Source organism: Atta cephalotes (assembly GCF_000143395.1).
Source record: "Atta cephalotes unplaced genomic scaffold scaffold00020, whole genome shotgun sequence".
Taxonomy (NCBI): Eukaryota; Metazoa; Arthropoda; class Insecta; order Hymenoptera; family Formicidae; genus Atta; species Atta cephalotes.
The window spans coordinates 684863-704271 of NW_012130084.1; the positions used below are offsets into that span (position 1 = coordinate 684863).

At 34.5% G+C, this 19409-nt stretch overlaps 2 protein-coding genes across 2 annotated transcripts in view; one reads left to right on the top strand and one right to left on the bottom strand.

Moving 5' to 3' along the window:
* Positions 1-225: 225 nt before the first annotated feature.
* On the bottom strand, positions 226-16014 carry LOC105619239 (serine/arginine repetitive matrix protein 2). Its single transcript, XM_012200763.1, has 9 exons — positions 15785-16014; positions 14827-14931; positions 8593-8895; positions 6492-6617; positions 6154-6232; positions 4598-4653; positions 2412-4433; positions 2134-2307; positions 226-376 (listed from the first exon to the last, which is right to left on the bottom strand). Exons 1-9 carry the CDS (start codon positions 16012-16014, stop codon positions 226-228), a joined length of 3246 nt encoding a protein of 1081 aa, XP_012056153.1.
* Positions 16015-19105: 3091 nt separating this feature from the next.
* LOC105619240 (serine/threonine-protein kinase ULK2) overlaps positions 19106-19409 on the top strand; it is a 7308-nt gene continuing 7004 nt past the window's right edge. Inside the window, exon 1 of the mRNA XM_012200764.1 lies at positions 19106-19195. Within this exon, the coding sequence (XP_012056154.1) occupies positions 19106-19195 (90 nt within the window). The remainder of the gene's footprint in view (positions 19196-19409) is intronic.

Below are 19409 nucleotides of genomic sequence, written 5' to 3' on the forward strand. Positions count from 1 at the left end.
TCTAAATTTTCAGTTTTAAATTAATATTTACAATTATAATTCTCTAAATTAATATATCTTCAAATATATATTTAAATATCTAAATTGATAATATCTCGAGAATCAATTAGCTGGACACAGTGGTTTCCTTTAAATCATAAAGGATCGAGCTACGCCGTTGCGAGTCTAGTATACGAAGGAACGTCAATTCTCACTGAGAATTCACATATGCGTTTTTCTCAATTCTCAACGCGTGTAAGACGGACTACGACTCGCGGAGCAGCTAGATCGATGACTCGCACTGGACCAGTTACTGTGTCTACTGCTTTCAGAACTACTCGGCGATGAGGGTGGTGTCGGAGTTGGTCGATGATACGGGATCGGACGTTTCCTCGCGCTAAAAGGAAAGTCCGTTAGTACATCATGATATTTTCTTAATGAAGAACGCTTGTTATTGACAAATGTTAAAAGAACGATAAATGATAAACTATTTTTCATTATGTTATCTTGTATAAAAATTAAGTTAATTATGTATAATAATAACAATAAAAGTTAGAAATAATAACGACAATAATTGTAAGCGATTGTAATATAGTATAAAATTCTTATTACTCGTTAATAGAGACTTAAGACTAACAATCTAAATTTAATAATTAATTAGATAATTAAAAAATAATTATTAGTAAGATAATTTTTATTCTTTAATTTGTTAATAATTAATATCTCGATATAACGAAAGTTTGACTGTTACGTGAAAAATGAAACAAATAGCACATGCGACGTGACAAAAATAAATTAAGCAAGCTACAGATAAATGAGAACGTGCAAAATAAAAATGTGATAACTTACCTGTGTATAAAATGTTTCTTTGGAGAACGCAGTGGCGCGAAAAACACTCAAAAACCGCAAAAATATTAACTAAGAAACTTAAAATTAAGAAATTATAAATCGGAAAAAAATTGATTTGCCGGTAAATTTCTTTTATTTAGCAATTGACAATAAAATAAAAAGAATTTTCTACTGCATGTGTGAGACAACAATTTAATTTACAATATTTATAAAGGAAAACATATACGCATGCCATATCTACATGGTATTTGTGAATCAATTACAAGTGATTTGATTAGAAAAAAAAGAAAGAAGAAAATAAAGAATTATACAAATGAAAAATCTGAAAAATACAAAATAAAAGATCAACGCTAAATTTTACGAACGAAATTGTTGATAATTATGATCGCTAGTAACGATAATATTTGGTTATAATTTACATGAAACTTTCCTGCTTCCGTTATTACATTTGTAATCTGAATGACCTCGATTAAGCAATTATACTGTAATTAATTGTCACATATACTACATACGTCATTTAACACTTCGATTAGATTCATTGATTAGGACATTTTTATTCGCCAGATATAAACGCTATTAAACGACGTGCATCATACAATATTTAGATATTAATTAAGAGAAGTTAATTAGTACGCTTTTTACTCATTACCACAGAATCCATTAAAATCCATTATTACCAAGATAATAATTATGTTCATTGCGCCTAAAATATAAATAAAAGATAATACACGATAGTTTTTTAATCAATACGAAGGACATTAATCCCTGGCGATAAAAATATTAATTGCAAGTCTCTAAACTACTTAGAGGGAAAATTCTATATATATATATATATATATATAAGTCTATAAATATATATATGTCAGACTTTTTACTGTTATATATATAAATATGCTGTGCGAAGCCATAACTTTATCTTCTATGCCTGTCCTTTGATCTGTCTCTGTAGGACACAATAAATACAATATTAGCACACCGAAAATCGAAATTTTTAATCGTATTGGCAAATTGTCTGTCTTTCGTCGAAAAAAAGTTTAACATTTTTTTTCAACAAATTTTGAACAGTTTTTAAAAATTATTTCTTAAACATTTTTAGCGATTATAATATAATGATACAATATATGTAATAATAACAAAACTTTAAGAATAAAAGAAATGGGAACTAAAGAAAAGTGTAATTGATAAATAAAAGTCTACGATTACACAGTGGACGAAGTCCAGCACGCGCGTACAAAGTGCATGATAAATATATGTATATATGTATGTATAACTACTATATAATGTATATAATTTTGCGATACCTACCTCGTGATACGCCGTCTATCCAGAAAACTAGGTGAACCATGACGTCGAGGTATCGACGGCGAGCGTGATCTACTAGAGGCAGAGCTGCTGGAGGTGGAGCGGGAGGATTGACTGAAGACACTGCTCGATGATCTTGATGAGCTGGAAAAACTTCTAGCTCGACTGTGCCTAGAGCTAATATAAAGAGGGGACAGATACAAAATATTTTTTACTAATTGTTGATTTTGTATAATTTTAATAATTTTATTAGAGTTAGTCGCTGAATTACAAGTTCTTACCTTACAGAAGAACGGGAGCTACTTCTAGTATGACTACGTTTATCCTTATCCCTGGAGATCCTCGATGCCGATCGCGAGCGACTTTTGGATTTCTTCGACAGCGAACGACTATGTGATCTCTTCTTCGATAGCGATCTACTCCTAGATTTCTTTGATAGAGAAGAACGGCTGCGCGACCTCCTCTTCGACAACGATCGATTTCTACTTCTGGATCGCGAAGCGGACTTCTTGCACCTCGAGGGCGACCTTGATGCGCTCGAGCGCTTTGACTCTGCCGAGGATCGAGATCTAGATCGGGGCGAGTGCTGCTGTTTCGTTCTCGTCTTGGGCGATGATTTCTTTGCCCTGGAGGCTGATCTAGAAGTCGATCGTTGCTCAGGTGATGCTGATTTCTTGCCTCGCGAACGGGATCGCGACTTTTTGTCTCTGGACAGCGATCTGGAAGACCTCATTTTGTCCGCGACGGACGGTGATCTCGTGCATGATCTCGATGCCGATCTAGAGTACGATTTACTTTTTTTTGGCGATCTCGAGTGACGATTCATTCTAGCTAACGACATGTTCAGCAAAGGCGGCGGTGATTCACTCGGCGAACGCAGTTTTATTATCGTGTTATCCTCTCTGGATATCATTGTGGTAGGAGATCGAGAAGATGACTCTCTTTTCGAGACATCTTTCTTCGAAGACGCGATCGACGGCGAGTCTTTCTTGCCCGAGCAACTTGGCGATCTCAAGAACTGACTATTTGTCTTAGTCTTCACACTGGGAGACGTGGAATCGACTTTATCAAAAGATTGCTGAGGCAATGGCGGCGGTGACTCACTCGGCGATCTGATTTTAATCGCTGCCTCTTCTCGGGTGAGAGGTAAAGCCGGCGACGGTGACCTGCTGGACACTGGTGACTGAATGATCGGAAGAGCCTGTATAACTGGTTCCTTTGATGTGGATCTGTCTCGAATCGGTATGATTGAATTTTGCGCTACAGTTTTCGGCGGTTCATTCGGTAGAGCGATATCTAACACATCTTCCCGTCTCTCAATCTTGATCTTCGTGGGACTGATTGCTTTCTTCTCTAATGTTTCCCGTGCCTTTGCTGCCAAGCCACTCTGTAATCGTTTCAATGTGTTCAATTCTATAATTCTCCTTTCCTCGTCTTCCTCTTGCTGCTGTTTGCTGGGCTCATCGTCGGCCAGATCGGCTTCGTCCTCGCTCGATGACCTCAGACTCACTCTGGGTGCAACCGCTATCTGTTGTGTTTTCCTGCTTCTCGATGTCGAGCGTGACTTCGCTTTATCGCTTTTAGTTTTCTTTTTCTGGTCTCGTCGCGATTTTCGATCCTCTAGGATCTCCTTGTAACGCTCTGGATTCTTTCTAACCGGTGAATAACTCAACGTAGAGCGCGATCGGGATCGTCGACGTTGCTGTCGCCTTGCCGAACGCGATCTTCGGCGAGAATCGGTCTCTCTACGTCTCGCTGGTGGAGACACGGGTCTCCTGCGAGAGGATCCATAGCGATCGTATTTGGAGCGACTTCTACTCCTGGACATGGAATATCTGCTGTGTCTCCTAGGCGATCTAGAATATCCTCGTCTCCGTTTGGGAGACGGACTCATACGACGTGACCTCGAGTACCTCCTGGGAGATCTTCCTTCTCTTCCTCCTCTGTCTCTGTCTCTATCATTTCTATCGCCTCTATCGCCTCTGCTTCTGGAAGATGATTTGTGTCGTCTGTTTGATGATGGAGCAGGACTTCTGTTGTGGTTCATCGGCGATTTGTCCCGCTTCTCTGCCGTACTCTTTCTCGGCGAATCTTTCTTTGTTTTACTACTGGTCGACGGCGGTAGTGGCGGAGTCTCATTCCGAGATATTGTAGTTCGAGACAATGCTTCTCGCTTCGGTGATCGGATCGATCGAGGAGGAAGTGGTTCTCGCGAGGCTGCAGCACTCTCGGAAATTTCATTCCTTGACGCCTTGTCCACGGTTTTCTCATATTTTACCGATTTTTTCGGTCTTTCCACGGAACTGGAAGAAAAAGATCAATCTACAGCGAATCAGAGATTAAATAAAAAAACAAGTAAATAATAATTAAAACAAATAAATGAGTTAGTAAAAATTGTCGAGCTTCTATCAAATATTCGTATAATAACAATCGTACGTGGAGAAATTAAGAAAAACAATTGATATACCTATCTGTGGAGCTTTCAGATGATTGACGTTTCCGTTTAGTCGATGTCTTCTTCTTCTAAAAGGAAATCCAATATGAATTAATATTGTTTATTAATTCTAATTAGTGAACATCGAGATCATGCATTCATCAAAAGTACAATGAAAAAATGCAACAAAAAAGAAACAACGTGTTTATTTAAAAAAATTTTTCCGGAGTCTGCTTTCGGATCAACAATTATAGTGAATAATAATAAAAAAATAAGAATACAAAAGTGTTTATTCGTTGATATATACTTCCACGCATCTGGAAAAAACTACAGCTCGAAGAGAGAAACTTCAAAATAATAATAAATCAGATTTAAAAATAGGTCCAGGTTTCCAGAATAAAGATTGGGCAAAGAATTATAATTTTTTCCCACGAAAATAATTGTAATTGTAATAAAATCAATTTGGAAGTTTTAAACTATTCAAGATTTTGATATAATAAAACATTATATAATTGTTATAAATTATATTTATTTATAAAGTTATATTTAGTTATAAATTAAATCTATATGCGAAGAGATATCTTATTATGTTAAGGTAATCATCAATTTTTAAAATTATTTTTAGACTTAAGTTTATTATATAATAAAATAACAGTTATATTCATAAGAATGTAATTTAAAAAGAGTAACAACTTCGAGTCGCTTTTCCAGGATATATATTAAATTGGACAATTTTCATGAATAAGGCTGGACTGTTCCACCTTTCAGTAAATTTTAGCGCACTGTCTTATTTTCTTCCTCTTTTATGCTCTTTCATTTTTTTATTTAGAATTCTAATAAATAAATTACAATTTATCTGAAAATGGAACAACTGGCCTTAAAAGATTCAAAATCTTATTATTCTATTTCTTTAATCTTGCCCTTTTTAATCATGACAATTCTCTTCCCTCCTTTTGGGGGATAGGAATGTATTCACAAAAATACATTCCTGTTCCCCATTTCAAAACAAGCAGTCTCCGAGTTCAATCTTCCGCAATAAGTGTGTAATAGTGCTCGACATACAACGAGTGAGAAATAGAGAGGCTTTTATAAACAATAGTAAAATTCGTAATATTCAAAAGTACACGAGTATGAATCCACAAAATTAGAAATTATACATTGAGTAGCGGCATATCTGGTACTCACTCAGGGAATGTCTCCTGTCAAATGGCGCTGAATAATTACAAACAATACTGAGATTTATACTTTGAAATAATGAACTGTCGAAAAACTGGAAATCAGATGAAAAATCGTATGTACGCAAAATAACAAGCGAACCGGAGGGGTCAACAAGAAGAAGGAGACAATCATGCTATTCTTTTCGAGACAGTGGCAAATTCAAGAAATTGGATAACAATAATGATTACCTAGCATCAATCGAACAAATTGAGAAGAAACAAACCAAAACTAGAGACGTTGTCATGCACCTACTTTTACGTGCCGAAGTATATATATATATATATATATATAAATATATACATAAAGATAGAGAACAGAGATAGAAAGAGACGGGAATTTATGTTTAATTTTCTTCAAAGCATCGTGCGTACCTCATGCTTGTCCTTTCCCTCGACTTTGAGCTTTTTCTTTTTCTTTTTCTTCTTCTTCTTCGATTCGGCCTCAGATGAGCTACGTAATATCCATTTATTATTTACTTTCACCATATAACTTACGTATAAGTTTTTATAATCAATGTCGATTAAATAATCTTATACTAAAATAAATTGTTTAATATCATTCCCCTCTTTTTTATAAAAATAAGTTAAATTAACAAATTTTTGAAACATTGTGTGATAGAAAATGCTTTCATTTTATTTTATAAAAATTATCAGCATAAAGAACTATTATTATTGCAATATTTAATAGATAAATTGATTATCGTCATTACTTGCTATCATCGGAATCCTCACTGGAGTCGCTGTCAGACGATGTGGCCTCGATTTTTTTATGCTTTTTCTCCTTCTTTCTCTTTTTGGACTTTTCTTTCTTCTTGCCAGACTTGGGAGATTCGGATCTATGAAATCGGAGATTGAGTAATCGTTACAAGAGTTTCGAGGTGATAGTATCTTTTTTAGTTTTGTCAAACGATATTTAGTCTTATATAACTCTTGCAGTGGGCGTCTTCCTGTCGACAAGTGCATACCTTTGTGCTGACAATATATAAAGAAAGCTGTAGTATACAACGTATCAGTGTACGTGAAAAACAATTCTCCATTCTATATATCAACGTACAATATACACAAGCTATCCACTTTAAGAACTTAACTTCCCGCAATAAAATTTGGAAATATATTCCACTCTGATCAGGAACAACAATTCAATTTTAATTCTTTCTTTAACATATTAAAAAATAACTCGATTTTAAATAAAAGCCAGCAATCTATGCAAAGTACTTTCAAAATAATTTAGACCAACATTCAAATATCTTGCAGTCAAAAATAGAAGTTCACATCAATAAATATACTGTAGTAAACTGATATGAACTTTCCTCTTTCATTTCTGAAGTTCGTCCAATTATTTCGAAAGTACTTTACAAATGAATTTTGCATCACAATATTCATTCTGAAGTGTATGCAATAACAAGGGAAAATAAAGTATAATGATGCGTATAAAAGTGAGATTGTTCACAATATCACGTATAATATCGTATGATATAGCTAACAAACCGACTACATAATAGCTCACTTTGAAAGATCTGGTTTTGTACTCATTTCCGGAATTCCCGAGGAATTCTCCGATTTCGGGTTGCACAACCCACAACCCACAACCATAAAAAACCACATCTTTCAACGAAAATTTACGGAAGACAAGTATACGAAATATATATATATAATACATAATGAGGAGTATTGATATAAATATGGGATTAGCATTACCTTGATAACCATCGATAAGGACGGACTTGTCAGAAAAAAATAGAGAGATGACATTAACAACAAGCTTCATCGATAAACAACAACAGAGAGATAGAAATGTATGATTCTCGTTTTCTGTTTACGTTTATTTTCATTTCTGCGCAATTTTCTCTACTTTTTAACGTTCTCTGCGTTTATTATGAAAACCTGTGTCTTTATTTTCATCCCCAGTAAATGTTTGCCCGTCATTTATTAAATTAAAGAAGATAATACATCTCTGTATATTATAATTATTAACATTTTTAGCACTAATATTTTTCCAAATTCAATAACATTCCGATATTTTATTAGTATCTAACACAAATTATTTTCATACTTTTGAAAAGGATTAAAGTAAGATTATAAATTTTAAAAAAGTAATTTATATATCATTTCAAATTACAATACACATGTTTTTTTTAATAGTATGACCGAAAAAACGAAACGTAACAAACATTTACCCCACAGGGAGATATCTAATCGCGTGAGAGACAATCTCCCAGAAAAAATCCCATAATGATAACGATATTTTAATCACGCTTTTTATATGACGCACGACATTAAACTTCCTTCGCGCGCGAAGTATTTCTTTCTTTTTATTTTTTTTTCAAATTAATCGCGACGACCACACTTACCTACTGCGCCTACTGGGTAGGCACTCAGTCCTCCTCAGTTCTGTTTGAAACAGAGAAAGGTGTACGGGATATGAGACAGTAGGTGGTGAGTCATGAGTTTACAGTTCTGTAAATCCAGCTAACGCGTAAAAAAAAGCAAAAGAGAGAGAAAAAGATAGAGTACGAATGTTTGCAAGACGAACAGTCTCAATTAACCGATAGGAAGAGAAAGAGAGAAAGAGAGGAGACTTTCTACTCGGATCTTGGTCGAGTTCTTTTTTTCTTTTCTGGGGTGTTCCGGAAATGTGTGACGGGGCCGGGTGTGCGGTCTTGGAGCCTCGATTCGCATCTTACTCTGAATTGATACTTAAAACGGAAGCAAGAGAAAGAAAGAGAGAAAGAAAGAGAAAAAGAAAAGTCACGGTGGGATCGAATCCAGCCTCCATGGAGCCGTGCGCGCACCGTTTACATTATGCTGTACCTTTCCCGTTTGTGCTTCTTGGTCTTCTTCTTTTTGCTTGCGCTGCCGGAACGCTTACGCTTCTTCTTTTCAGCAGTCGTGACGATCGTTTCCGGTACTGGTGGCGGCGTCGGACTCGGTGTACGCACCAGCTCGTAGACTTTACTCGCGGCGGCGGCGGCGGCTCGCGCCTCCGCCTCGCGCGCGTGCCGCTCTGGGTCTAGGCTACTGCCTTCCACGAAGAATTCGGAAATGCCGAATGCTTCGCGAAGCTTCGCATTCTTCTCCTGCTGCGCCTCGGCGATCTGATGTGTCTCTCGTACACTGGAAACACAAACTTTGTTAGTTTCCATGAATAGAAAGAGTACTAAAGAGACCAAGTACTATTTCCAGTAGTAAATAAATAATATCATATATACAGCTATTAATTAATTTTCAGAAACTATTACAGTCATTAATAGTTTTCACGAATGTCCCACCCTTGAAAAGTAAGCTCCATCCTAATCATTGATCAAATTACAATTATTGATATGTAATTATATGTAATAATGATCGATTTTACATTTACAAAAATTCTCACAGAAAGTGCATCCTGTTTTCACAGCTTTCATTTAACTTGCCACTGTGATTAAATATTTTAAGACTGATAGCTCAACACCAATTATTAAATCATCAATCATAAACGAATGTCTAGCAATCAGAATAAATAATCAAATTTCATACATCTAATTAGTAGCTTCACATTTTTAAAATGTTAAACATATTTTATAAATAAAATTATAAAACTACAGAATCATATCTGTTAACTCAACACAACAGAATCGTGATCTTAAACGCCATATGTTTGAGCTATCAAATTACAAATCAAGAAGAACGTGAATGCAAATTAATAATTTAATTATTTAATCAATTCACATATATTTAAATGTTGATAGTTTATTTTCGAAACATCGCCCCACTGCATTATCTTTACAATCAAGACGATCTATAAGACACACTCGATAGTTCACGATAATACAGTGGTGAAGTCCTGGACGAAAGATGATCGAAATAGCGTACCGCGTCGAAATCTTCACCGTCATCCTTTTAAAAACAATGATCACTTCTTCGAAGCTCCAGAGAGCTAGAAAAGTCTAGACTCGAAAGAGCACCCTGTATACAGTTACAAAAACGGTGTCAATCGGTGTCGTCCTCAACGGGCGTCGCGATGCTAATGATATAACACTCTGTGGGACGACTAGAATGGCAAGTAGGGGCAGAAACGCGCGAGTCTCTCTTCTCTCTCCCACTCTCCTTGTCCCTCTCTCTTTCTCTCTCTCTACTTTTCCTGCGACGATGAAAAGCGGTGAACTGGGGTTGAGCCGGGGCGAGAGCCACCCCTGCGCGCCTGCACGCACGGCGCCGGAACCCGGCGGATCAATACAATCCAGCTGTTCTCTTTTCTGGCATCCCCTTTGCGCTGTACAATTGCCATTGGCGACTTACGCCGAGTCGATCGCCATGAACAAATCAAACCCAAAGAGTAGTGAAATAAGCCATTCCTTTATTTCAGAAAGCTTTCCCATTATTATCGAAAAGTTTCATATTCTCATAAGATTACGTTTCAAATTATGATACTATCAAAATAAATCACATAAGATCAGTTCGAGATTTTTCGTTATATCTTCTCTTCTGAAATTCTCAAAATTATTTATTCTTACATAATTTATACAGTAACATAGTTTTGGAAAGGAAAAAATAATTTAATAATCAAGGATATTCTATGCATTCTAGCTTAATCTTGCTAACTATACTATTAAAATGTAAACTGTACACCGGGAACTTGAAAAGTAGCTTTATATTTATAAGACGATTAAAAACGAGTGACAATTTGGTTATTTAGTCTTTGAAATCGTATAACTGATAGAAGATTTAAATATTCTTTTTATTTCTAATCTATTTCATTTTACATTAACAAGATAGAAAAGCTCGGGCAAAGACAACTCCAATGTATAGTTTTAAGATTGAGCTGAAAGCAAAGGGATTCACCTGACGACGGAGCGCATGTTGCTTCGCCGTTCGGCGAGCAGGTGCAGCTGAATGCGCTGGCAACAACAGCAGTGTTGACGCTGCATCTGCAGCAGTTGCTGCTGCTGCTTCCTCTTGCCATTATTGGCCGCATAGTGCAATTTGCGTTTGCGCGAGCGCTTCAGCACCTTTTGCCGATCTAGCAGGAAATTGCCGCCTCGCCACAGCGTCTCGAAGAAGGCTCGGCCGTCAGCCGGGCCACGTCCACGCGCGGGTTTCGCGGGTGACACAGTCGCCGACATTGCCATTCCTCAAAATTCGGACGCAGTAACAAATAAGAATTTCTTCTTCGAGAAGGAAAGGATTCCTTCCAGAAATCTTTCTTGACGCAACTTGATGTAGAGTAAAACGCAAGATCGTTAGTCTCTTTTAATAATTGATTCAGTTTCGAGTCTAAAGATCTTTTTTAGAATTTTATCATCTTTTGCTTATAGCATTATTTCTCGTAGATTAAATATCAGCAGATATTATCCTTTTTTTTATTTTTAGAAATAAAATTTTCTTTTGTGCTTGATACAGTAATATGAAATAATTGATTAATTTCTCATGAAAAACGTTTTCTGATTATTTCCGATTGTAATAATCGCTGATTGTGCAGTAATTACGAATAATCTGTAATTTTTCTTTGGCTTCTTTCAATTCTAATGGTCGATAATTATCTCAAGCCGCGTGTCTCATTTTTTTCATCGTTTTTTATTTTATCTAAAATAAAGGAGATAGCGAATAACATTGACAAGGTAATGTTAGGCTAATTAAATTCCAGATGTTCCGTCAGTTGGTCCACGTTGCACAAGTAGCTCTACGACGTTTAATCCTTTCATGAAGGAAATAGAAAGGGTGAAACGGGGGTAGAGAAAGGGGGAAAGAGAAAATCACGAGCAGAGGTAATAGCTCTTTCCCTTCCCAGTTGTCGTCGTAGTGTCTTTTGTACGCGTTGTCCCGGCTTTTCTAGCTAGAACATACAGCGACGACAACGACGATGATGATGATGATGATTACAATAACGAGTTCCGTCTCTCCCTTTCCTTATATGTCGTTCCACTTTGATATTCTTCAAGCGACTCTCATCATCCCATATCCGAATGTTCTCGAACGTTTCACAATATTATCAATGTTATTTTTATTTCATACATTCCTTATACTTATATTTTGATTTCTTATTATTACGTTCTTATTATTATGTATTATAATCATTTATTATTACGCTCATAATCTTCCTATCATTATCAGGAATGAATTATCATTGTCTATATATCTTATGATATTGTTTGATTAGAATTATTGTTACGTTATTTGGATTATTGGATATCCTTTTTTCTTACTCCATATGATCGTGGAAGAATATATAGTAATACGTAAATCCTCGCATTGGAGACGTTGCTGTATGCATTCTATCAGAGTTGAGGAAGACTTCAGATCAGGCACACTATTATATTATCGCCGTGCTTCTTTTTCCTGTCAGACTGAAGCAGGACATTTTTCTTAACAATGTATTATCGACTTGTCGCAGTCGATGTTTTGGAGACACATGGATTTCGTAGAAAAACTTTTTATATTTCTTCTAAATGGAGACGCACGAAGATATATTTCATCTCTTTTAATGAAGTAAAAATTGCGAGAAGATGCGTGTGAGAAAGATCGTCACATAAGACCTTTTTTTTATAAAAACGGTTGAGAAATTTGAGCTTCCTTTTTTCTTTTCTAGATAAATGAATTTTTCCTTGTCCTCTCTTTTTTTCAATTAAGACAATCGAATTATTTCTATATCATATATATCTCGACAAACAGTGTAAAAATTCAGATTTCTGAATTGCAAATATTGATCTTCTTTATTAATATACCGTTTCATTTGATAAGTTTCTTGTTAGAAACTTCTTTTCTGAAATCATTTCAATTAATGTTTAACATTCAATGCTTAACTAATGTAATATGTTTCATTAATATATCTTCTCCAAGTATATTTATATTATGAATTAGCCTAATAAAATGTGTACGAGCAATATAATTCCTTGAAGTTTTGTTCTCATTCAGAGGATTACTCGATATTCGATATTCGTTATTTTCCGTATATATCTGCATTACAATTTATTCCAGTGAAATGTACAATTCTTCTAAGCAAATCTTACAAATTTCTTTCACTCATCACTGGATCATGTAATAAATATAATAGATGATATTTTTCGTATTTGTATGCATCATACATTCGAAAATTATGCGATCTTCCTCGCAGATTTCTTTCGCTTGGTTATCACATTCAACTACGATATCTTTTGTAAGTTTGAATGACGCAAATCGTCGCTTGCTCCCGTGAAACTTTAATGCTAGACTTAAAACCTTACTTCGTGATGTATACTCGAAACTTAGCACTTAGGAACGATCTAGAGAAGCGGGATAATAATCACGCTATTAGATTATTAAATTAAGCTAATGGAAGACTTTTGTGATTTGTCCGTGGGTTCGTGCGTCGCGTCGCGTCACATGTTCCTTTTTCCGGCGGGGTCACTCGGTGTCACCCCAAATTAATCCAACCCTCGATGCACCATCCGTCGACGACACACGACGACGCGTCCACTGGCTGCGTCGTGACGCCGGTCCATCCTCGCACTGAGGCGTCGGAAAAAGCTGGCTGCTGAGAGCGAGATGCTGTGTTCTCTCTTTTACCTCTTTCTCCCACTTCTCGTCCTCCTCCGCCCGGGTGTACCCCCCTCATCATCTCTCACCCTCTTGGCGCCGGCGCTATGAGGTACGTCGATATCGCGAGTATAACACCTACCCTGTCCTCCACCGATCCTACCGAGATTGCCACGGAATGCGTCCCCGCCCTCTCGAATTGTATCTAATATAAAACTATAACTCTGACATTTTTCTCAATCTCAATATTTTGCTAGCAAAAATAAAACAAAATATTGAATTAATGACATCGTTAGTAATGATAATAATCGTAATTTGCGTTTAGAAAAATTATTGATTGTATTTTTCCGCAGAATGTTTTCTGTTATTATATATAAGATAATAAAGTTTGAACATTAAATAATCAAATACATCTTCTTGAAAAAAAGTGATACCGCTTTGATTTAACAAACTGATTAATAATGTCAATAATAATTATTTTTTATTTCATCTGTGTGTTTCTCATAATTGATATTTCTAACTTAAGACAAAAATACATGTCAATATATTATTAAAATAATACAATGTTGAATTTTTAATCCATTGCATTTCTTGAAAATTTTTTCGAAAACTTTAGTTTCTTTCTAAATATTAACTTTCTGTATGCGTTAAAATAGAAAATATTTAATTTTTAAATATGTTACAATTTCTTTTATATAATCTTAAAATTGATTCTTTATTATATTTGTCATATTTAATTTGTATGAAAAATCATACAATCAAAATTAAATTATAGCTACAAAAAGTAACTAGAATATCTAAAAGACGTCGTAAAGACGCCTTCTGAACGTCTCGAACAAGGATTTTCAGAAAGCACGTGAATATATTTTCTTGCGATATGATGTTGCATTTGTGAAAGCTTTCCTTCAGCGGAGATCGAATAAAGCTGTGGCAAAGAAATCTCAAGAAGAAGCTCAGACACCTTTAACATCATATACGTCGTTTCGCATGGTATCTGTTCGCCGTCAGGATTATCCTGGATTTGGCTGACAGAAATCAATATGAAAAGGAAAGCTTCCCCCTTAGAATTCTGTACACTAAAAATGAAGTGCTATCGCGTTTTTTATATCAATTTCTTTTCAGTTAATAAAATTATGATATTATTAAATTTAAAATTATATAATTTAATGTAATCTCCATTATCTACTGCTATTGATACATCTTTTAATTAATTTCACATGTATATATATATATATATATATATATATATATATATATATATATGTGTGTGTGTGTGTGTGTATAATATATTATTTTTTCTTATACATACTTAATTATAAAAATTTATAAATTAGATTATTATTTATAATATTTATTTTAATTCTGATTTTTTATTTACTACGTATTATTCTAATTAATATGATTGAACTGTATATATGAGATTATTATAGTCTAATTATTTAATTAATTTATTCTGAATTATTACATTATGGCTCAACTAATTTATTTCGTTATATATCTTCGTAATCATATTTGAATCTAAAGAAAAATTAGAAAAAGAAGGCTAAATGTACTTACTTAACTCGGCCAAATTCATCTTGCGGCGTGGATGACTTAATATCGCCACCTATTAACACTGATCTGTATTGTTCTACCTTGTTCTCTATTTCTTCGTTCGTATATCTGTAATTCATAGCAAAAAAAAAATGACAAAATTATATCAATTCTTAATCTGTGAATCTGTTTTTATAATTCTACATTTCTGTATTAACTTCAACAACAAATCTATTATTAAAAAATACAACAAATAAAGCAATTCAAGGCTACTGAAAGTACAGCGCAGTTAGATAAGCGTAGGTTGTGATATCATAAAACTTTTTTATTCTACGAGAAGAATGATGTCATCTCTATTCCAATTTGATTCTATCTATTATTAAAATTATGATTGCAAATTGTTTAAAAATTATATTATATATAAATTATATATAAATATATTATATATAAATATATATTATATATAAATTATATTATATATTATATTATATATTTATTACTTTCCACATACAATTAATATATAATATATAATTTTATATTCATTCTATGTTATTTACATTGTATTCATATTACATTATATATTTAGGTCATAAGCATGTTGTCGGTTTAATTCCTAAGCAGCTTTTTTACTTTCGAACTTAAATGAGATTATAAACTTAATAGGATTTGCCTTGCCCACCTTTGGCTTCAACAAATAGTTTGAAGATAATACATTCATCTAAAATTCTGTTAAGAACAAAGATTCAAACTGTATCGGTAATTATTGATAATTATCATTTGAGATCTTAAAACAATTAATAAATTAAAAGTTATAAGATACTGTTGCAAATTTTGATATTGATGATTAGTAAGATATTTCCAATTTAAAAAAAAAAAAAATGATGAATAAAATTATATCCTGCGATGCAATTTATAAATTCAAAAGCTTTTAAAGTTCAAAATAACAAATATAGAATATGATGGAGGATTTATGGATATTTACCCTTGATCTTCTAAAATATCAGCCAACTCCGCACACTTGACCTCAACTTTTCTCTTTCTGACATGGTCTAAGATTTCCTTGTTTGGTTGTTTATTCAATTGATCGGCTTTGGATTCTTCCATCTTGTAAGTGACTTTATCCTTGTTTTTTCGCACGATAGCCCAATTCCTTTGAACATGCCCATTAGTGCCAGAACCACGTGGAGTTTGAAGTCCAATGCCATTGTACATTTTGTCTCACTTCTGCGAATCAAAAATAAAGAGATGCGTTTCAGTTAGAAAATGAAGAAATCAAATATATAGTTATAAAATAGCATTAAACTACAGAAAAATAGAAATTAAACCGGGAACAGTCACTATATACCTCAGTAACGAAAAAATATAATTGTAAAATATTGTTTACATAAATATTACTTGATATAAAATATCAAAATATTTTTTTTATCTTTCAAACTATTGTTTTATAAACTTTTAAATATGTAACTCTCGAAAATTTACAATAAAAAAAACGTTATATTAATTAAAATCCTTATTTTTTTTAAATAGTATACTAAGCTACTTAATAATTAATTATTCTGTTTAATATTTGTTTGATTCCTAATTTTTTTTCAGAAAATTGTGATTAAATCCATATCAATAATGTTCTCAAATAAATCAGAAAGCTATCAATAATTTAGAATCAATAATGTATAATTTATTAAAATCATAATCTAATTAAAATCATTATTATTAATAATAATAATGATTTTAATTAGAGTATAAAAACGTGATTGTTTACCAACATTTGTTTAAAAACAAATCAAGTAATTATTCCTGGATGCAAATCAAAGAGAATATACAAAAATAAAAAGATCTTATACCAAAAATATTTTTATATTCTGCAATAATTAATCTCTTTGGATCTGTTTTGAATTTATCCGATTGTTTATATAGACTGCGTTCCATCATTCATTGAATACTGAAAATCTATAGTTCACATTTCATATACTATACATAGATTTTCATTATTTCTTTTTTTTCTTCTCCAAAATTATTTTCCAGTCCAAGGCAAGATATCATGGACTCTATTCTACCAATAGTAAATGTCTACCAATAGTTGTCAATGTCACTGTATAGATTTGTATGGTAAAAAAGCTGTACAATGTAACATAACGTTATGACACTGACAATTATCAGTAAATGTATAGAATAGGACTCCATATAATCCATTAAATCAAAAGATTTAGTAGCTCCAGCTTTCTCGGAGATAAAAACTTTATTTTTTCAGAATCTTTTTAACTTATTTGTTACATTAAATGATCAACACTGTGACTTTGCCTTTTTTCAGTACTCACAGGGAATAATGAAATGCAACCATAGTAATTGTTTTGTAAGATTATAACACACATTATTTAGAAACATCAAATATAAATTCAAGAAAAATAAACATTCCAAGATGTTCTTTGTAGCTGCACTACAGTGTATTTTCTACACTTAAAATAAATATATAATTGAAAATTGCATAGAAAAAAGAAAAAATAAACTATACAAATAGTTCAGTTACAAGGAACAAACGTCAGTATACAAATCGTTAGGCATAACTATATCAAACATTATATCAATTGTAAATCTTTACTATTATATTTATGTGTGTCATACTATTTACGAGCCACTTTGGAATTGATTGTTCACCAGCAGGTAAATTACTCAGGATCGCACTGTTGCGAGAAGAAAAGAACACAGCGTCTGGCTAACTAAGTCGCATCAACGGACTGATCATTTCCACGTCTCTCGATCGCGATATCGGGTCACCCGATGACACATATACGTGCACTGTGTATATATATATATATATATACATCATACATATATATGTGCGCACAAGAATTTAATAATCCAACAGATTCATAGGCACCTAGGTTAGAATAATGCACATAGTAATCAATTATCGATCTGGCTGCGCGGCGCTGCGCAAATCTTATTCGTTCGAATGAAATCTCGATACCCCTGTCACTGTCTGCTTGGGAATTTATTTTACCTGTGTTCGCCAGGAAAGTTGATCACGTTCCCGCGGATCGGCGACTTATCGCCGCGCGAGAACAACGATGCGAAAACGCAACGAGAGATTCAGAGAAGAGAATCGACAATGAACCTTCGCGCACGAAGCGAGCGCCCTTCTGGACCGTTGCGACTTTCGGCCATTTTCGGCTGCTTTCGGTCTTTCTCGGTAATTTCCGTCAATCTTCGGGATCACCATAGACGAGAAGCTATTAAGCTACATTTCATATATCGCTCAATGCTCCTTTTTAAGCGATAAAAGAATCACATGACAGACAATTCCTCAGCCAATGGCTCGTTCAGCAGACTCAACAAATAATTGAGTGCTCGCTGTTATTAATGTATTCTTTTAGATCCAATCAGAATTTTAGATCTAGTCTATGCTGAACGCAGCCATTGGGTGTATCTAGATGCGCAACCGCTCATTGAGCGTTCAAGGAACTCTTTCATCTGATTGATCTATATTTTAAAATCTAACAGAATATGCCAATCAGATGAAAGGACTCACTGGATGCACTCAGCTGGTGATCCAACATTCCTCAATTATCTTATTATCTTATTATCGAAGTTCTTTTGATAATCATCATGTTGATAGTCACAAAAATTTGCTCAGGATTTGGTCAGGGTTGACGGTCTTTATAAGTATCATGATTACATATTATTGTGATTTGTATATAACAGATTTGTGATGAGCAGTGAACCAAGAAATGGAAGCTTTCATCGGAAGTATGGCTTGACAGTACTCGACGTCAAACATACATATATAGTGGCGAAGTGAACAGTCTAGTTATAGAAAGCTGTAGTTTAAAGGTTTAAACTTCCTCGGCGACGTCGACGTCATGCGCGCAGGCGATCGCCGCGCCATTCGCGATGATGTCCGACGTTCCGTCGTTCTCTCGACGATCGGACGATTGCGTCAATGCCGAGGTAGAGCATATAACGCGTAACCAGAGTGTGTGTCCCCTCTCCAAAGGGTGTCCTGTATTTTCGAACGTGCCTGTCGCCCCTTCTACTACGCTGCACACCTTTCGTGCCTCTGCGTTGCGTTGCTTCTAAAGTCGCAGAAGTAATTCAACGCCACAATTGAGGACGATCCTGCAGACGACACAATGACGGGATGAGATGTAGATCTTTCGGAGCTGCGTGACAACATTGTGTCATTTTGGAGCAGACAACCGCGAGGCTAGTTACGTATCGATCTCTGATCATAGGCGATGCGTCCTCGTGTTGTTAGTAAACCGTGGACTTCAACACGTCGGTAAAGATCACCCGTCGAACGAGAGAGATGGAGATCCTCGGCGATTACGAATACAATCCTAAGGACCTGATCGGCACTGGTGCCTTTGCTGTGGTCTTTAGAGGCAGGCATCGCAAAGTTAGTATCATCTAGTTCTTACCTTAAAACAGAGATTGATTGATTGTCATTAAAAATTATCTGAAATATATACATATATTTATAGATGAATATATATATATATATGTCTTAATAAAGTGTGTGTGTGTGTGTGTGTGTGTGTGTGTGTGTGTGTGTGTGTGTGTGTGTGTGTGTGTGTGTGTGTGTGTGTGTGTGTGTGTGTGTGTGTGTGTGT